Consider the following 21,373-nt stretch of genomic DNA (forward strand, 5'->3'; position numbering starts at 1 on the left):
TTATTAACGTAACAAGCTGATATAATGGCTCCACAATACACACACATATATAATATATATATATATATATATGTAAAAAATATATATATTTATATATGGAACTCTTTTCAAATGGACATTTGAAGCGTTATCATAGGGGTACCTACTGAGAAATAATCAAGGATATGAAGTGCTAATGCCAGCGCTATATATCCCAAACCTACACAACCTCTTTAATGTCAAGTATTATGTTTCACCTAATTGTGGATTTTGAGACAGCGTGGATATGTTTATTGTGGGCTTTGCCCCCAACAGCCAATCAGAGCCGTTTTGGGCGTGAGCCACTGACAGCCAAGTTAGTTTGACTCGAATCAGCGGCTCCTCCTGTAGAACCAGTGAAATCGTCCAATAGGAAGCTAAGAAACCGAGTGGGGTGATCTGACGTCACATCCCTGGGTCTAGTGATTACATCATGTGTTACTCTCCTGCAATGCTGGTGGCAGCAGCAGGGAAATAAACTGGAGGGGATACATGTGACCAAAAATAATAATAAAAAAAAATTAACCCAAATGTGATTTAAATCTAATTTAAATAAAGTAATCAATACCCTCAGCAGTTTAATTGTGGTTTTTACATTTAATTTAACCTCAAGAAGTAAGCATTTTCCCAATAAACAACACTTAAACTTAATGGAAACAGGCAATGCAAACCTCTTTTCTCATCAGCTAAAATAAAACTATAAATTTGTGTGATATGAACACAAAGGGAGAGGCACACAAAGGCCTGGTTTGGAAATAGGTCAGTGACCTACAGTGGCACTGTAAAGTTATTGTCAGTAGGGGAGCGGTGTAACATTGAAAACCTGGTATTGTTTGTGATAGTGTGTGTTAGTACAAAAGTAAACATCTTGTTCATTTGCTCACTCAATTTTGAAAACCTTGCCAGTGGTGCTCCTCAGGTGACTGAGAAAAGAAAAAAAAAAACCAATATCTTATAAAAAAAAATTTTTAAAAACCTGTGAAGAGGATTTTTTTTTTTTTTTTTTTTACAATTTATGAGTGTTAATCTGGAGTAAAATGAGTAAACTGTTCATGAACAACCATATGGGAGGGAGAGAAAGACTCATGTGACAATGAATGACCAGTACAGTGCAAGATTGAGCCCGGGTTGCATCAGCATGTGCATGAAGACGCAGGGGATAAAGTCACACAACCATACACTGAATAAGTCGCACACAACCCTTAACTATAAAATAACAATAAACAGTTGTGAGGTAGAGGTCACACATTGCTAGTGTTTTATTGGGCAGTTACATACGTGCAGCAGGTCAAATACAAATCTGACCATTAGTAATGTCAGCAGACGGCATAACCAAACAGACATGGAGCACCCACCAACAGAAAACAAGCCTCTATCCCATGTCCACAGAACAATTAAACATCCTGTCTCATCAGTATCAACGACATTCAGTAACCACTTTTTGCATTTCGAGGAATACATGTTGCACTCAGGACTTAAGCTTCATAAAAGCAAGTAACACAAAACACTCTGTTACAGATCCAAAATTAAGATACGTAACACACGAACACAGAAAACTGCTGAAGTTCCCTCTTAAAGGATCTCCTGTTACATTTTTAGTAATTGTCTTCATTCAGCCTGAGTGGTAAAAGTTTCTCGAAAATGACACTGGCTGATTCTAAATTTAATATATCAGTTACCTGGCAACCATATCAAACCTACATAACCATATGGAACCATATAGCATTAAAGAAAATTAAAGCTCAGTAATAATGCATTTTTTTCTATTAAAATACATTTAAATATTTAATCATAATGCTCACATAGAGACAAATATGTTTTAAATGTCACTTTTGCATCTATTTCGACAAGACTAACAATGAATATTTCCCACAAGTGGAAGGCCTAGACTGACAACGGATAATTCAACAAGTTTGATACAACTTTTACGACTTGAGTGGAGACTCAAATGTGCTGCCTCTGATTAACAAGGCTTTTGGTCTTAAATGGAGTGAAAGAAAAACAAATCTTTTAAGTGCAAGGTAATGCTGAAATGAAGTGAACCGAGCTGGAATGGAAACAGAATTCCTTTTTACCTCAAGGTGTGATCTTGTGCACACCAAAGACAAACTCCAGTCAGTCAGAAGTACTCTGCTGGAATCAGTCAATCACAGAAATGCTTGGCAGCAGCTCCAACAAGAGCAGATGAATCATACTAAAATGAAAACACACCGAGAATGAAAATATGCCTTTGACTGAACGAATCAAAGGAAGCCTATTGTGTTTGTTTGCTGCATGCTTCGGCTTCAGGAACAGTGACGAAGGGTTCAAACATGTTTTCTTGTTTTACTTGATCTATAAAAATACAATCAGGGGGATCAAACATTACATGAACCTCTCTACTTTCCAGATATATTTGTGAACCAGTACATTTCTAACCAAATACAGAAACTATAATTCCTGTCTTTTGAGGTATATAGATTAATAAGTATTGAGTATGTGAAGATCTGCCTATTTGAGAGCACATTAGTGTAAGCTAAATGTTTTGTGTTTTAGTCTGTTATGATGCCAGTGCTATGCTATACTGATCATTTGAATCTAATATTTTTGACTTGCATTTTTATCCAATCTCCAAGAGCCTTAAAAGTTTTTGCATTCACGAGTTTGACAGTTCATCCATTACACTTCAATGCGAACAAGCACTGCAATTACACAGTTAGAAAAGTTATGTGCAAAACGAAGTCATTCTAAAGATCATTCCCCGTCCCCTAGAAAAATAGTAACCATCTTGTAAACACAAAGGACAAAATACAGATTTGTTTTTGCTTCAAAGTGCACAGACATTAATGTGGTGGGGGAAGGAAAATGTTCACGATCCCTTTATGTTGACAGCACAGGAATGTCATAATTGTTTGACAAGGAAAATTAAGTATGCGTTGGTCATTAAAAGCCTTCGTATTCTTTGGAATGAATAAAAGTGTTCATGTTGTTTAAGAGCAACCTTTTCTTCATTATTGTGTTGTAGCTTTCCAGAGGACCGAAATCTGACTGATGGGAACTTTTCCGTCGGCATGTTCCTTCCCCTTCGCCATTTCAAATACATAGGAGAGAATCCTAACTAGGACTTTTTAGATTTCTTGTTGTTTAATTCCCTTTGGTTAGAGGAATGCTGACATACACAGTTTGTCGAGATTAGCTCTGATTTTGCTATTTATAATTCCTAGTTAGCAAAGTTAGCCTGCTAACATGAGTCTGGTGTTTTCAGCAAACTGGGTATGAATAAGAGTTGCCATTCCACGCGTATCTCTGTATTAAAAGCATAACTACAACTCTTAACTGGAGTATTTGCAGAAAAAAACAACAATGCATTGATTGACCAAAACTGCAGCGCGAGTACATGGTGCAGAACCAACCATTAAACAATAAATGCATAAATTAGCAATTAGCTGGAAGTAGTAAAATAACACAATATAACCCTAATTGTATGCTTCCACACTGACTCTTTCTCTGCATGGATCTGCAGTGAAATTTCCCATTAATCTCGCAGTAATATAGCACATTTGAAACCACGTGAGACAAAGTTAGGTTGTCTTCCTTTGGTGGAGTGTCGAGAACAAATGAGATGCAGCGCTGCGAGTAGTACATCCCACACTAACAGATTAATACATCCATGTATAGTAAATCGCAATTCAGCAGTGCGTAGTAAACATGTTGAACCTCTGTACGTCAGAGCGACACTGTGGCAAGAGAACAACAAGTAGGTGGTGGAGATCACTTGCTACACCACTGCCAGTCAGCGATGAAATGGGACTAGAAGGACTGTTTGGGGAGAAATCATTCGGGGCGAAGACCTTTTAGATGCCCGGGAGAGAGACTGAGGTTCTCTGAGAACAGTCTACAAGGCAAAGAGGGCATCTTCCGTCCGTTCAGCCTTCTTATGGGAGCCGCTGGGGACACGAGCAGGGTGAGCGGGGTCGGTTCCGGGGGGAGACGGCAGAGAGTCTGATGCCTTAGCTCGCTCCTCCAGGAACTTATCAAACTCTGAAAGAAACAAATTGATTTAGCTGAAACTTGGTGGGTTTGAGGGTCATTGTTATTTTCTGAATTTGTAAAAAGGAGAAGTTTCACAAAACATCTGAACAAATGGCATAATTGTTTGTATTAACTGTGATCAGAGTCTGTACCTTCACTGGTCACCCCTTCCTCAGCAGCATCCCCTTTCTGTGAAGAAGAAAAATGTCATAAGATAATAGACACACTTTGGCAGAAACGATCAGTAATGGGAGTTTTCTTTGTTTCAAAAGACAGAAATAAACCTTCAGTGTACAGCCAGCAGCACAATAAGCTGATACAGTACACAGAACAGTCACATAAGTCAAGGCAAATCCATACAAAGTGGCTCATGAAGGATCCGTCCATCATGCAACCTTCCACACCTTTCCCAGGTGGAAACAAGGAACATTCCCGAGCCCCTCCACATGCACAAGTTGAGGAAGATCATTGCAGCTGTTTTAAGTCATTTATCATTAGCACTGTGTTAGCACATGTAAGTCAGACCTCACAGTAAACTGTTATGTCCGTCATCGGTGGAAAAAATTAGATTGAAGTAAAAGAAAGGATGTGAAGTTAAAGGAAACTAAAGTTGAATGTATGGAGTTATAAGAGATGGATAATGGATGAAATGTGCTATCAAAGAAAAATAAAATAAGGGTAGAAAAGAGAGAAAGAAGAAAAAAAAAAAGAAGAAAATATAAATCAAGGTAAAAGAAGTCTCACCACATCAGTACAGAGCCACTCCTCTATGTCATCCATGACAGAGGACTGCGATACGGGGATCTATGGAGCAAAGCCATGGACAAACCAAGGGGTAGCACCAAAGCCACACAACAGAAAGACACCCAACCCCAACCATACAAACAGGTTGTAACACACACACACACACACACACACAAACAAGAAGAGGAATCACCAAGGGCTCAAAGAAGATGATAAGAAATAAAACGAATAAAAACATGAAAATAAAAAGAAAACTTGCTCATACGACACACTTAACCTCTCTCGACTCTGTGCTATTACTGCTTTATCATGTGCAACGTTCCGCTGCTCAGCAGTCTTCTACGTGAGAACAGGGGTTCCCAGTTTGTGTATTGTTCTCATTAGTTCTGTAGTGCTGACATGGCTTAACAGCTGCCGACTAATGTCACACAGCAGCGTTAATTATTCCACATCATTAGTTAATTAGCAAATCGCTTGAACGTGATTAAGAGATTGATTGAATGGGAAAAGCTGAAAGCACAGAGACTTGTTGAGAGGCAGGGCAATCCCATAGCATACCAAAACTTGGGAGCGCGCACACACACACACACACACACACACACACACACACACACACACACACACACACACACACACACACACACACACACACACACACACACACGCCACAAAGAGAGCACGGAGCATGAGCTTCGCTGCATGGCGTGCAATGATTGTGATGATGGAAGCCATGTCAGAGTGGCTGGTGTGCGTTTGTGGTCGTGTGTGTGTGTGTGTGTGTGTGTGGGAGCACCAAACGATCACAGTGAATACGTCACTGAAAAACACTGAACTTTTACCGTGGCTCAAGAAACTTTTCTGAGGACTGAACGGGGAAATTGGAAAAGTTACTTGCATGCTCTCTGCTCACGGAAGTTGAAACAGGTTCATGAATGATACTTTTTTTTTTTTCCCTGCGTGATGAGGTCCGCATTTGATGTCGGCCTGATATCAAAGATAATTACGGAGGACAAAAAGCCTTTTCCCGAGGCCCCATTAAACACTACAAAAACACCGGTGGGGGTTCCTCGTGAGATCACAGTTTATGTAGAGAAGGAGCATATCAAAAGATAAGCGAAAGGCAGTGGGGCAGTGGGAGTCATTCACAGGAAAAAAAAAAAATAGTACAAGCATTGGAAAAATGGCGCAGAAAAGTCCTTAAAAAGAATTCTGTCGTGACTCACAGCAAATTCAGAGTGTAATCCATTACATTGAAACATTCAATATAAATAAATAAATTTGGATGGTTACATCTAGTGTTATTACATCTTATTAATTATAACATCTAGTGTTATTACATCTTCGTAAATATAACATCTAGTGTTATTACATCTTAGTAAATATAACATCTAGTGTTTTATCTGTTAGTCAGATGATTTTTTTTTTTTACTGGTTAGAATGTGAGGTTGTTGTTAAGGTTGTTGTTAATTACTAGTATATTATCTAATATCCACAGAGCATTAGGGGACAACTGACAAAATACTTACCACTACGCAGCAAATAATCCTTAAAATCACCATCAATTCATTGTTTTAATGCTTTGAGAGTATCTTATCGGTCCTAAAACACTGCTCATGGTTGTTGATTTGATGTTGCTGCGTAGCGGAAGTATCTGCACTCCCCCGTTGTTTTAGTGAATGACTGTTATGAGCTGATGGAGCTGATCCCATTATTATGTCCATGAAGGGGTGGCATTAAGGTGAGCATCAGTAAGAAGTAGAGCCCAACCGGTTTTATCAGCCAATATTGGCCAACCACAGATATATTAAAATGGGCGTACATGTTGGTCAATATGTGCCGATATATAAAAATCTTTTCCAGAACATAATGCAGAAAACGATGCTCCGGGTAAATTAGAAATTGCTCTATTTGTTTTTTCCAATAGTTATTTATGATGATTAAATTCCCAATGAAGTTCACTGTTTCAGTATGAAACAATCAACTGTAAAATATCCAACCGCCATTACAGACCATTGTCACAAATGTCAAAAGCGTATGATAAAGTGTGTTTATATGTATTGTACACGCAGTATATAGATATACATAAAGAATATCAGCTGATATATTGATTTCAGAAATTTTTTAAATATCTAATATCAGTATTCTGCAATGGCCATAAACATCCAGTATCGGTCGGCTCTACTAAGGAGTACAGTGTTTAGACTCACTCCAAAGGAGTGCAATAGAGGTGGGCAATATGGATAATCCCTTACATAACAGTACATGTCATTTTTAGATGACTGCAGTTAAACATGGCATTTTCTGGATATTCAATTGTAAAAACTGTTTGCGGATAAAATAAATAGAGAGGAGTGTTTGTTTTTTGGCTGATCAAATAAATATTGAACACATCAAGATAGAGCATCATGCACAAATCCAGTATCAATGTTGCCATGAAGCAGTCTTGATTATTGGTTCGCAGCACTGCTTGCAACGGCCTAAAAAACAAATTCAAGGGATATTTAAGAGATGGCTATCTCAGAAGAAACAGCATTGCAAAATTAGCATCAGTTTAAATGTTGCTGAGGTTTAAAGATATTATCATATTGCCCAGGACTAAAGTAAAACATCTGTATTAGACATGTTTGAGGATTCTGGGACAGCGCAGTGAGATGAGGCGGAAAATGAAGAGCAGCTTTATGAGGATGATGGACGATGCCGGAGGAGGTTAACAGCGAGGGTGACAGTGGACATGAGGAAGGGGTAGGAGGACACACTGTGGATAGAGTCCTCACCATTCCTTGGGTAATAAGCCAGCTGTCTATGGGCAGCTCCTGATCTGCTGGGTTATCATCCCCTTTTACCCTCAGCTGAATCAACAACAGAATAACACCTTACACAAGAGAAGAAAGGCCCCACCACAGCATAGCACACAGTGCAGAGAGAGAGAGACAGAGGAGAAGTCAAATGTGCAAGAGACGACTGTCATTGAAAAAGGAAGATTAAAAAAAAAATAAACAAGAGAAGGTAAGAAAATGGCAAAGAATCATTCCATAAAGATGAAAATGAGGAAAACAAAGAGGGAAAAGGAAGAAACTTCAAACTGTCTGGTAAAAGTACTGTATAAAAAATACTGGAAGTGCCCTGAGGTAACTACAACATGTTGTGCACTATCAGCACTGTGTGTGTGTGTGTCTGCGTGCGTGTGTGTGTGTGGTGGTTCAGGTTTCATAGTTATCTGTATACCTAATGATAACCATGCAAATATATTGCAATGTGTGCTCAAACATTGGCTCTTAAAAGTAACCTGAGCCTTTGCGTTTCAGTGAGAGCTGATCATGAAGATGAACAGAGACTGGCTTAAGAAAGAACTGATATCCACATTTAAGATGAGACACCTCAACCCATGTTTTTTTTTTTTTAAATACTAATATAACTACAAATTCAAAAAGTGGAAATAGTTTGACATTTTGTAGCCATTTTCAGTACTGAATTCAAACGAATTTCCATGGATTAGTGGAACACCACCACTGCGTTGTAGCTTTTCAGAGGTAAAAAAAAAATAGTCAATACACAAAGCCACACCTTATTCTGTCTGGTCAAAGTTCAAGTATCACGGCACACAGGACTGATTTCACTGTGGAACATACAGTGTTACAGATCATCACATGCAGGGAGTGACCTGGGGCTGAGGACAAACTGGGACAAAAAGGCTTGTTGGCCATGTAAATAACACAGCTCCCACACTCTTGGTGGAAGCAGCATTCAACTTAATGCCTCATTGTACTCACCCCTCCTGTGTTCTGTTGTCTAACGTCCAAAGCAGACACCAGGCCACCCAGAGCCTGAGGGTCTTCATACTTTACACTGGGCACAAACACATATACAATGTAGTTAAGATACAGCGCTGAAGCAAAACTAGAAGCATTAAGCAGAATAAAGAACTAAAAACAGTGCGTGAGAAGCACAATGTGTTTTGTTGTGCTATTTTTAGCCAAAGAAAAGAAAAACAGGAAATCTCTTAAGAAAAATAAGGATCAAATGTCCATCTAGATGCTAAATCTGCAGCAGAAGACAAAATGTTATTGGCAAATAAAAGGCCAGTTTAACATGCATAACCTGCAGGAATTAAAAAAAATAAAAAATAAAAAATCATTCTAGGAAATGCAAGATTAAATAATTAAAAGATATAGCGCAGTAATCTTAGGTTAAAAGACAGTGGACACATTCAAAAGTTTACTATACAACTATCGTACAAAAACGTTCATGCAGTGAACATAACGGAATAAACAGAGCAAAAGAGCCAGAAGGTGAATTTTGGTTTAAATATTAAAGGTGGTTATCAACAGCTTTTTAATTAAGACGCGTTACAACTTAAATAAGAAAACGAGAGGATGTGGAATACCCCGGAAGCAAAATGAAATCTTGACCTACTTTTTGCGCTGCTCAGCCAGAGAGCTGGTCCTGGTCTGGGCAAACATGTCAAAGTCATCCTGGTTGGGACCCGACAGAGACGACAGGGTGCCGCTCACGCCGCCCGAACCTACATCTGGAGCGAGAGGGCAGAAGAAGAGAGCAGAGAGAGGGGGAAGAAAGACGGGAAGGAGGACTTATTTGAACGAAAGGATCAAAAGACACAAAACGATAAACTGAGACAATAAATAAATGCAGTGAAGGTTTATAGTCTTCAAAATGACTGACCGGTTCTTCTTTACGGTACTCCTATGCAGTACAGGGCGGCGACCTGTTCTATTCAAAATCAAAGCAGCAATACATCTAAGCTTGAGCCACACTATTTTAAGGTGTGGATCATTCTTTGAGATCAACATGGGAGCTACACGTGGAAGACTGCTGGTCTAAATACTTTTATAAATAGGAGATTTCAGTTTTCAACTTTTCTTAAATTTGAAATTTTTTTCCAAAATCATGCTTTCATTTTGTCGTTATGAGTTATTGAGTAACTATCGATGGTAAAAAACCCAGTTATTCATTTAAAAAATGAAATTTACAAGACAATAAAGTGTGCAAAATGTCAAGTGATATGAATACATTTTGAAATGACTGTATGTGCCGAACTGCTTTTTCCTGTGCCGAGTATCATTTTACCAAACTGAAAAAAAAAAAAAAATACAAGTTTCTTACCAAGACCAGCTATTGCAGAGGACAGCGAGGCTGTGGTGGGGTTGCGGGCCGGGGAAGCTGTGGCCCCTGGGGTGGAGCTGGGTGGAGGGCTGGATGTGACCTTGGGTGTGACCACAGCAGGCGAGCCTGGGCCCAGGTCTATCAGGTTGTCCTCTGTGGCTTCGGTTAACATCTGAAATGGGAAAGCGATGAAAAGAGAGATTGCCTTCATCAACAGATATAAAGCTGCGCCGAGATGCAGTGCGGTTTCAAGTTCTGCCAGCAAATGAAGAGGGAAGTTCAGAAGGAAATAAGATCACAGGGTGTTTACTCTTGGTATAAAGAAGGAACAGTTTGTAGCTACACAACTTCTACAGGACCGACTACACAATTTAAGACACCTTTGCAAAGGAACAATACTAAAGAGCTGAACAAACAGGTGCTAAAGATTACAAACGTGTGAGAAAGGAAGCCATAATGGAGGAAGGGAAGGTCATACACTATGTAATTTCACACAGTGGCACTGATGTTGACACGTCATTGGGTGTAAAAGCGTTAGCTGCACATAGCAGACGTGTTAACATTCATCAACCTGCTCTTCCCAGCACACCGGCTTGGATTGAACGTGGTACTGATGTCATACTTGCCTCCATCAGCTAGCCACAACACAAACAGACAGAGCACACAGAGAGATCAACAAGATGCAAACAGGGACGTGGGACGTGGTGAAAGATGCCCCAGTCCTCTGGCAAATGGCTGCTACTGGCAAATTTACACTTTGATTGGCAGATTGGAAGAGCTTTCCTCATCCAGTTTACTAAACCTAACGTGCATTCCACCTGCTTACACATCATTAGTCAGTGATTCCGATATGAACACGGGCTAATTTGTGTTTGAAATATCTCTTTAAGCATTCTTAATGTAGATGTACTGAAATGTAAAACAAAAAAAAATAGATAAGGATTTTTCTGAAAACATGCTAACATTGAACAGAAAACAAGCCACGCACGGAGAGGATTTAGGGGCGTTTGACTTCTCCCTTGATGGTACTCACCCCGTTGTTCTGTGCAGCTCTACCCGACCTGTACCTCTCATACCTGTGAGCAACATAAAAAAAAAAAAAAAAAAACTGTAAATGTTTTACCTCGTGCTTTGGGAGGTTCAAATGCTTACACATCTTTCATCTTCAAAAAAAACCTTATGAAAGAGACATTTTGGCAGTTAGAAGCTGCAGAATCCTTAAAAAGAGGGAGTTCTGCACAAGGCTTCACTATGTGATGTTTGGACATGCTTAGAGTAGAATCTATAGTTGTAATTCAATTTTATTATTCTTGTATATGCTCACATAAGACCACATCTAGCGCTTCATCTTTCAAATCAGTCCTAAAAACTAACTGTTATCTTGGTAAGAAATGTCTAACTTGATGTGGATTTTTCTGACCATTCAAATCACTACGGACCTTTTTCACAGCAGACATATTTACTTGTTACAAAATGTATGCACGGGTGAAATAATGACGTGTCTTCCGTGGAAAAAGGTCTGTAACAAAAAAAAGCATGTCTTGTCATCCCTTGTTTTGCCGATTGTTTGGTTGAACGCACCTCTCATATCGAAGGAAAATGTTGTTAAGGTCATCGTTGACATGTAAAAGCTCCTCGGTCACTTCCTCGTTAGAGACACGTGAAATCAGCTCAACCACTCTCTGCTGCATCGCCCTGCACGTTCTGTTCAGCTCCTGCACAGACAGATGGCACAACAACAACAACAACAAAATCCATCAACATATTACGTGAGAAATCAATCGATAGAAAGAGAGATGGAGGAAGAGTGAGCAACAGAGATATGGACAAAGTTATCCTGTTTAATTATGACTAATAAATGAGTAAATTTTCACGAGGATTTGGTGTTGAGCGTGTCAGAAATGCTCAATCCAATTCCGTAAAAGTTAAAAGGGAGAAAAGGCCCCACCTCACCTGTGCAACTGGCACAGGTTCCTTACAACGGGGTCAGATCCTGGGAGCCGACACAAATACCTGAGTGGATTTGGCTTTAGGAGATTAAACTCCACATCAGTTTCTATAACTCTGGTTATTTGCCAGTTCCAGGAATTTTACCACAGTCAAGTGGATCTTGTTAAGTCGTGAGCAAAACAAAAAACAAATACATGACTCCCCCTGCTGGCGGCACACAGTTAGAACACTACACATGCTTTGTTGGACAGCTTTTGGTTTACTGAATGAACAGTGTGGAAGGGATGAAGGGATAAATGAAGAAATGTCTGTATGAGCCTCTATTCGGTTGTTTTAAGGTAAGGTTGCAAGTATGATCCTAAATGACAGACCCTTTCACAGAAATAACACAAAACAAATCTAATCTGTTCACTTCAAATCGCCTTATTATTTGTGGTTACTTTGATTCATTGACATACTTCAAAACCACATTACAAAAAAAAAAAATACAAAAAAAATGATGTCCCGTTATATTTACTTAAGCTGTTGTTAGCCAAAAAATGTAAAGTCAAGAAAGACACAATATAAGCAACAATTTGTTGAGCTGAATGCATTATCAGATGAACCTAATGGTGTATGAACCTCACCTGAAGCAGTTCTAGGTCAGAGACGTCCTCCTGGCCGGGAACCATCTCAGTCAGCATCTCTGACATGACTTTGATGTTCCCTCTCACTATGTCCAGCTCACTGCGCAGCCGGGCAATCTGAAAGCACACATGATCAAAGGGGGACTGAAAAACATCCGGATGTATTCAGGATCAGCAAAACATCAGACCGAGTCGGTCACGATATGAAACTAACATCTCGTAATCCTCTATCTGGATAACACTGCTTTGATTAACAGACTTTTTTTTTTTTTTTTTTTTTTTAAGTGGACTATATAAGTGAATGAATTTGACTCCAGTTTAATAGCAAAGAGGTAAGATCACTGGTAAAAGTTTGCTGTTGATGCCCCGCACCTGTTCCGGTGTAGCTATGATGGGGCCGGGCATGTGTGAGGCCTGCGTGGCAGACGGAGAGGCTGGTGCTGGTGCTGGTGCTGGTGCAGGTTTAGGAATCCCTGCAGCGGGCGAGACAGGGGCGAGGTACTTGATCATGGCCGGGTCCACCTCTGGTGTACCCTGTGGGGGGAGAAAAACAACAAAAAAAAGTAACTTTCTAGGATGTTCGGTGCAAACGCATACAGTAACACATCCAGTGTGTGTGTTTGTGTTTGTGTGTTGGTTCTTACTCTCTGTGGTGTGTGAATGGGAGACAGTGCATCCAGGTCTGCCATTGGGAACTCGATGCCTTTCCTCTTCAGTTCCTCATAAATGTGGACCACCCCAGTGAGATCAGGGCTGCTCCTGAAGGCGTCAGCCCAGGCCTGTCACAACATGCACACAAACACATCCAATAAACATTTAACTAGTAAAACAGGCAAATGTTTTCGAACGCTGTTGATGCTCAATATCATTAAAACCATTAAAAACACGGAATAAAATGCAAAATAACATTTGTACATCACAGTATGAGGAAAAAAAAAGATGTTTTTCTTTCTATACTCCGTGAGAAATAATACAAGCTAAATTAACAGTCAAGGGCCTCTTACGTCCCCTTAATAGACCTTCTGTGAAAATAAGGGCTTTAAATGCTTTTTAAAAACTAACAAAAGCTAACTTTTCCTTATTTCAATTTTAAGACCACATTTCCAAGAAACCCAATCAGTTCTGGTTCAACAGTTTTTATGGTCAGCCAGCATGTAGTTTGTTGCAGATCCTTGCTGACTGTAAATGAGGAGTTGTTTTTGTTGATGAAGCCAGTTTTGTTCAGCAGAGCTTCTATTAAGTTCTTTTTTCCCCTCAAAATTCACAGAATTTTCGTCAAGATTGCAAGCTCGCTCAAATATTGCGGACATTGCTTGAATTTGCATTAATGGCTGCAATTGCAAGTTTGCGTTTTCCTAGAGGGACTGTAACGGTAAACTCTGTAAACTCTCTAAAAGGGGAATCTCCCCTGGGTGTCCTTCAGCAAAGTTCTATAAATATTTAAAGCAGAAGGAGACATGGAGAACACCATCTGTTGACTGTGGTGACCTCAGGTAACTGAATTGCAGCACCAGAGGCTGAAGTCTGTGGAGCAACACCTGGAAAGTGGAGCATACAGAGACCATCTGACTTCCCAGAGACCACAGCTGACCTGTTTGACTGGGATTGTGTGTTACTGTCTGTTTATGTTCAACGAGATCATTTTATGATGCAGCGTAACTCATCTTACAAATTACACATTTTGAGGCATCTTTTAGGCAATTAAAAAAAACAGCAAAAACAGAGGAAGCCATCGTACCTGTATGAGAGCCAGCACTTTGTCTTGAACGATAGTTGGAGGATTGGTTTTGGGGGAGATGACTTTGACCAGAACGCCATCAATGAAATCTCTGTTGGCCACCTGGACATGAAACCTGTGACCACAGTTCTTCACACATGTTTCCAATACCTGCAGACAGGGAGAAGAGTCAACACAAATACATATAATAAAATAAATTAAAAAAAAACAAAACAAAGAGAGACGTTTGTGTGCAGCAGAGAAAAGGTAGACTCTCTCTGGTGTTCACAAAACATCTGAGTCAGGATGCTCCTGCCAGACGCTCTGGCTTTTAACGAGTAGAACGATGAAAAGACGTGGGTGGATGTGATCACAGCTCAAAAGGTAAAGCTGCTGTAGGCAAAATGAAAGAAGAGCAATATCAGGAAGGTGAAAACAGCTCTGACGGTGACTGGGAGAAGAGACACAGCGGAATAAAGTTACCAAGAACACAAGAGCGGGAGAAGTCAAGTTTAATGCAGGCCGACACACCGCGGAGCAACAGAAGCATGGCCAGGGCCTCCTGACCAATAATACCTGCAACATACGGCGATGTTGGGGGAAGTTTTAGAACTATGAACTTCTTACTGTTAGTCCCAGCATCACTTCTCTGTAGTTCTTGTTGCCACTCAGTCGCTTCTTCAGCGCCCGCATGGCATCTTTTGGCCTGGAGAGAAACAAGCCGAAAAGTTACAGCTGCGTACAGCAACCCCGCTGAGAGTGAGCAGAACATCACTGCCTTTGTTGGAATAAACTCCTCTCTGTGCCACAATAACAGATGCGAGTCAGTCTGTCAGCGGAACTGCTTGACTAAGACAGAGAGGGACCGTCGCACCATCTGTCTCTCTCTTGTCTTTCTGCATGACTACATGTCTCTCTCAAGGCAAGATCAAAGCTGCCCATGCACGAAGAGTTCGGGCTGGCTCTCTGCCTAATACTCCCCGTCTCTTCACCGCAGATGAGACGTAATAAGATTTTATGAACTCCTTCATGAGCTACGGTACATTTACGGAGCGAGGGAGCTGTAACCGATAGAAACGGATGGAAGCGGAGCATAAAGTGTGATATACAGCGTCCCCGGACAGCACTCGGTGCTTCGCGAATATTGTGTCCCCAGCACGTTTCTAATTCTTTCCTCTTTTATTGTGGGTGGTATATCTATTGTGTTATATCTCGTTTCAGTCCTTACCATGCGTTACAAAACGTGTAAAATTAGTTTGCAGATCATTTGAAAGCACAATATAGCACGTGTTAATACGACGTCTCACAAACGTCCTTTTCAGCCGCTGAATGTCCTGAATCTGAAACTCTGGAGTTCAGCGGAACCGTCTGTCTCGCTGAACATCTTGAAGACAAGTAGTTCTGTGTTCTGCGAAGCTGCACTCCCTCCCTCTCTCCTTCCTCTGTGTGTGTGTGTGTGTGTGTGTGTGTGTGTGTGTGTGTGTGTGTGTGTGTGTGTGTGTGTGTGTGTGTGTGTGTGTGTGTGTGTGTGTGTGTGTGTGTGTGTGTGTGTGTGTGTGTGTGTGTTTGAGGTGACAGGGTGTGTTTGAGAGGGCCCCATGTCGCATGTCAAGACAATGAGTGTGTAGGCATGAAGAATGTGGAAAAACAGAGGAGAAGGGAAGATGGAAATAGATTCCAGAAAACCATTTGAAATATTCTTCTTCTAAAAAAAAAAAAAAAAGAAGGAAAAGCTGATATCAGCCAGGTTCTTTGATAGCCACATTTAACCAGATTGGAAACTGTTTGATTAGTATACTTACTTTATGTTAACCTAAAAACATAACATACATGAACCACAATTGAATTCAACTGGTGTTGTGGAGGAAAGATTTATGTTTTATTGCATGACAAATTTAGATCATCATCATACGCTGCAATGCCAAACCCAATCTTGATTTGTTTGTACTCTTACAAAACTAAAAGGTTTATATAATTTATATCTACTTATTTATGTCTCAAGGTATTACATTTAATTTCTAAATGCTCAGAAAAGCTTTCTTCAGCACAGATTTACAAAAAGAGCAATGGAACATGTAAATCTTGTGGTTTTATGATCTGCACAAGATTCTCCACAGTGCCCTATGCACCACTCGGGGCTGAGCGTTTCTCAGAGTCAGAGCCTGACGTAAGATTTGCATTCATTCAAGTCAGTCAGTGACACCTAAGGAAAACAGAGGGCTTTGTGTAGTGCGTTGTCTGTTTTGGCGAAGAACAGCGGTCAGTGTATGATTTGCTTGAGTCACTCCATCAGCCAGTGTGTGATAAAACAATAAAAGTTCCATTACAAACCGCTGTGTGAACACAAGTTGTTGTTTTTTTTGTGTTTTTTTTTTTTTTTTGGGGGGGGGGAGGGGCGGAGGGGGGTCGCAAATATCCTCCCTAATGCTACAGAGCGCCAGATAAGGCAAATCGTAACCCAACGTTAATTCATTTCCTGACGTTGCAGCAGCTCACCCCTCGTCCGTTTCATTGATGATATCGCAGATCTCCATGTTGAGGGTCCAGTCCTCGTTCTGCAGGCCTCCATCTGTGGCCCTCTCTGGAGGGAAACACAAAGAGTTCGTAGGGAGCGTTAGTGACGTTGTACTGCATTGTAGGCTCCACTGTTTGTTTACTCTGCAAAGATAAGGTTTGAGAGGCACACATTTACATTACAACCGCTTTTATTGGACTCTAATATTTGGTCCTGTGATGTAGGAAGCGGTGGATTTCTACACGGATCCACATTGTTTATCACCCAATACAATATCAGTTCAAAGTCAACACCACTCGTGGAGAGAAACGCGTTGCTGCCGACAACATAAACAACCACCAGAGGAAATTGTAGTTTTAATACCCGAATCCACTGTTTGCAATCTGCCAGCTGTCTCTCAATGAGTAGGCATGGTGCTGCACTTCAGCCGGGCTCAGTTGCCGCCTTGAGTCGATGCTCACTAATTAAAGCAACGCCTGGTTTACATAATATCTAGAGTACAACCGTTGTGGAAGCAAATCAGCATGTGGTGGCAGTCTTTAGTGCTTTTTGTCTCTTCCATAGTTCTTTCTATTCAGTTCAATGCGATGTGGGTAAGAGCAGCATGAATAAATGAATAAATCAGAGGTTATAACCTTAATCTTTCGGTGGAATAGATTGTTTAAAACCACCGTCAACTTGGGTTAAAAATCCTCTGTATTTCTCTGTAACGTATATTTCGAACTGAATCATATTAAATAAATAAAAAAAACACATCTTGGTACACACGTTGCATCATATGATGACGCGGGGAAAATACGTGGAAAGGTTTTCACGTGGGAGTCTACACGAGCTTCACACGTTAAAGTCTTAAGAGTGTTTCAAAACCACATGTTTCAGGTGGGCAAAATCTTTCACATGTGTATGTGGTCCCATGAGTTTTTGCACAAATGAATTTGTTTTTTTCTTTCGGGGATAGACCGTGACCAAACGACCCACAAACGTTTATCATATTGTCGTTCAAAGGTCGCTACATTCGGATTGGTGCACACAGTGACGTTACATTTTTTCTGATGCACATGCGGTGAGGCAAGCAGACAGAAATACAGACATATCTAGCGAAATAACCAAAACTGGATTCACATAGGAGAAGCTGATGGAGATAAAAGTTGTCAGACAGGGCCTTTACTGTCTTGGCCCGGATGTAGTTTGTTGTTCCGAGAAATAAATACAATAAAACTGGCTCATAAAATATTTAAACAGCTATAACATGATAAGAAACCTGCAAAAAAAAAAAAAAAAAAAAAAAAGCAACTCCAGTGTTTTGTCATTGCAATTATAAATCCAGGCGAACATGCTTTATGTTTTTTTTTTTTTTACGATCCCGTTTTGAGGTGTGGTTAGCCCGTACAAAGACGATCCGTTAATAGCCTAACAGCAAACTAATCTCTGCCTGAGGTGTTGGGATAAACTCGTAGGTGTGGGATCAGGAGACAGGTGACCATTTTTAATTCGGTGTCATTATCACAACATTGCCGTCTTCGAGTCTCACCACAAAAAAAAAGTGCTCATGTGCTATAAAATACCGCCCACCACCTGTTCCTCCGCCGCCTCCAACTCTAGTAAATTAACTGAAAAGACCAAACAGTCAGCTGGAAAGTGGAGAGTCAACATCTCGGGGGGGAAGTGACACCGACGGCGGCTGTGATGCAGCTGTGTACTCAGCCGTAACTGCTATAACACCCACCAAAAAAAAAAACAGAAGCCACGGTGACCTGTTCACCCCTTCACACTCCACCCTACCATTTAATAGCATTTTGGCTACGGGCAGGAAATAACATGATCCAGACTGCAGAGGCTCCAGTGATGAACTGGCACTGCGGTCGTCACTATTCCTCGCTCCGTCTCTTTCTTCCTCTCCCGTCTCCCAAATCCATCCATCATGTCCGTGGATGCTGCGGTCTTTCAGGATCATTTGGGCGGGACTCGCGGTAAAACAGAGGAAAGAAAGTTTTCTGCTGAAGCATGCCGCGACCGAATTTCTGTGACTGACACTCAATAGACTCTCATTAGACGATTCTTCAGCTTGGACGGGAGGAGCTGGTCTCCCTGAACCTCAGAGGCCCCGAGCAGGCCGTCACTGCCCAGGACAAGGGCCTCTCACTGGGCCATGGTGCCTACCTGTTGGGAAGCTATGCCAGCCCGTGACTTATTCATGCTCTTACTCCCCTCTTACTCTGATCAACTTGTCACAGACTAGGAAACCACCAAGGGACGGGGATCATATCCACCCCCACCCCCCACCTCCCCTCCATCTACAAACACTCTACAACAAATTCCAACAAGGGCTGCATTTAAAAACACTGCTGTGCGTGACTTCTGGTTATTAGACTGTCCAGCATATGAGTTTGGAAGAATTAACCAGCCTCTTCCTCCGTGCTATCCTATGTAATCTCCTCAAGTGGATTGTCATGACGAGGCAAGGCAGATCACGAGGAGGACAGAAAAGAGGGAGGAAAAACAAATTCTGACCGCCAACGCGTTCGAAAAACAGAAACAATCAGATCCTTGCTAATGGACCACTGAGTGCATTAATCCATGGTGTTGGGTCAAACCTCCCTGAGGCCCCCCCCCCCCCCCCCCGGGACTGGGACTGGACACCACACCAGTGAAGCCAGTGGATCACATGGCTTTAACAGAGGCAAGCGGTGCCATGCACTTGCCAACAAAGCCACAAAGTCCCTCTCTGACCAATCTCTCCATGATGTGAACTTTCTCTGCTCTCGCACTTGTCCCCCATCTTTTATCTTTATTTCATTTTCCCACTTCCTCTTCCTTTATACATGCCTCTGAAATGGGGAAACTGCACAACAAACAAATGCTGAATACGGCTGCAAATTCTGGTTATGCACCGGGCACTTTAGCATAAAATTCCCACTCATATCCTCTGTAGGTCTCTCTCGCTTTCTTTTGTGTCAGGTAAGTTGATCCTCTGCCCTTCTGCTGAGGTGTACAGATCGCTACCGCTGCAGCAGGCAGCTGGCTACAGCTCGGCACAGTGCAGCAATTCAGCCGGAGAGACCTGGCTGGAGATACGGCCATGTCTGTGAAAATGGGGAAATCCAAGCCACTGGGGGACCTAGAAGGAGATCTGTAGAGTAAAATGCTATCTGGACGATCCTGAAAACGTTCTTCCACCAGACTGTTTGAACCCGGAGCTTCATTGCAGCACTGCGTTGTTCTTAAGTTATCTAGAAAGTGAAAAAGCTTGGAGCAACTCTGACATTGCTCTTACTTTGAAAGAGACTACTCTCTTACTGCAGTGTGCCTGTCAAAAAAAATAAGGCTGCTTTGACAGGTGTTGTATTTACTCGAACAGTAAACATAAACGAACACTGTGAGGAACTAAGTGTTTTGTCCACATCTCAGTTAAACTAAACACGTCTACTGCCTTAAAATCTTCAGGACCGTTTACACCACTTCGTGAACGCCGATATTAAAAATCAAACAAAAACAGTTTACAAATGAAGAAGGAAAACAGTCGGGAAAAGTCAACCTAAAGCTGGTGGTCTTACTATAAACAATAAGAGAGCAGTAACGATGTTGTGGTAAACCAGTGAGTTGTGAGTGATGTTCAACCAAACCAAAATGGATTCTTCGTCATCACTGGATTTCCTTAAAATGATAAGTTAAACAAAGCAAAAGAAAGGGAAATTGTGCCACCCGGACTACACTTTTTACACGATTAAACTGAACTATATTCTTATCTGCAGATCTCACAGAAGAGCTATTCTTGTCACTGGTGCCGGTTTACTCTAATGAAGGCAAAGCAAAGCCTTGGAGACGACTGCTCTGGATCTGAGGAGGTTTGAAGTCACTTGGCACACAAGATGCGAAGCTTCAACCACACCAAAGGGATGTGCGGTAGGCCGCGTGTCTTTCTTCTCCTCTGGAGGACGACTGAGCACCACAGTGCATTGACATCGACCTTTTAAAAAAAATAAAAATAAAAACAACTCGGCTGACTTGGCAGTTTTGTCAACTACAGCTCACGAATTAAGGGAAATTTGAACGTTAGCTCGAGCCCTTCAAGCCATTTAATTCAGCCGTATCAGCAACACCGGTTCGTGCTGATTTCAAAGCCTTGAAAACCGCATTGCATTGTCAACACAACATCAGGGTGATTGAGCGTAATGCACTTGCGATTATAGCGGACTACATAAGTAGGTTAGCGGGCTAACATTAGCTGAAAGCTCATTCCAAGTGGATGACGTTCGCTACGCTGGTGCCTGCTATCTTTGCTGGTAAAAAAAAAAAAAAAACAACAACCAGATGTTAGTCTGCTTTCAAATCCTGTATGGGGGAAGAAGTATCACATCTCTAATGGTTAATTTCAAGGCAAACGTACCTATACACTGTCCCACGGGAGTGCTGTATGGGTTTCCGAGTAAGAACTCCATTTTGACAACAAACGGTCCGCTCGGGAATGACAGAGGATGCGGCCCGGGGGCGGTACTACGAAGCCCCACCCACTGCGGCATCCTATTGGTGGAAAAATAAAACAGATCGTTCGACGCGTGTGGCTGGAATTCATGTCAGTCATATTTAGAACCTGAAGCTGTGTTCAACAAACACGTTCCACACGTTTACGTGTATTTCATTTGCTAAAGCACAATTTAATTGTATACATAC

General features: G+C 41.3%; 1 protein-coding gene across 5 annotated transcripts; it reads right to left on the reverse strand.

Moving 5' to 3' along the window:
- Positions 1-1,253: 1,253 nt before the first annotated feature.
- On the reverse strand, positions 1,254-21,166 carry LOC138629662 (target of myb1 like 2 membrane trafficking protein). 5 transcript variants are annotated; one of them, XM_069713506.1, is made up of 16 exons: positions 21,090-21,166; positions 16,684-16,768; positions 14,815-14,893; positions 14,209-14,358; positions 13,115-13,249; positions 12,843-13,004; positions 12,471-12,587; positions 11,476-11,609; positions 10,928-10,970; positions 9,895-10,066; positions 9,187-9,301; positions 8,544-8,619; positions 7,548-7,622; positions 4,774-4,833; positions 4,182-4,218; positions 1,254-4,038 (listed from the first exon to the last, which is right to left on the reverse strand). In XM_069713506.1, exons 1-16 carry the CDS (start codon positions 21,139-21,141, stop codon positions 3,893-3,895), a joined length of 1,638 nt encoding a protein of 545 aa, XP_069569607.1. In that variant the 5' UTR covers positions 21,142-21,166; the 3' UTR covers positions 1,254-3,892. The 5 variants fall into 5 exon arrangements, with proteins under 5 accessions (XP_069569607.1, XP_069569609.1, XP_069569608.1 ...); XM_069713508.1 differs by lacking the exon at positions 7,548-7,622; XM_069713507.1 differs by lacking the exon at positions 4,774-4,833.
- Positions 21,167-21,373: the final 207 nt, after the last annotated feature.

The sequence above is a fragment of the Brachyistius frenatus genome, unplaced genomic scaffold (genome assembly GCF_029030835.1).
Source record: "Brachyistius frenatus isolate BFR_SWC_R1_liver_20210118 unplaced genomic scaffold, ASM2903083v1 Contig_119, whole genome shotgun sequence".
Taxonomy (NCBI): Eukaryota; Metazoa; Chordata; class Actinopteri; family Embiotocidae; genus Brachyistius; species Brachyistius frenatus.

What these genes read in the sequence shown, in the direction of transcription:
- LOC138629662 (XM_069713506.1), bottom strand. Translation starts at nt 21,141, where the DNA reads ATGGAGTTCTTACTCGGAAACCCATACAGCACTCCCGTGGGACAGTGT. An exon ending in GACAACAGAACACAGGAGGG is followed by an intron (nt 7,623 to 8,543) that starts GTGAGTACAATG and finishes TTGTTGATTCAG; the next exon opens with CTGAGGGTAAAAGGGGATGA. An exon ending in GGCTTATTACCCAAGGAATG is followed by an intron (nt 4,834 to 7,547) that starts GTGAGGACTCTA and finishes TTTGCTCCATAG; the next exon opens with ATCCCCGTATCGCAGTCCTC.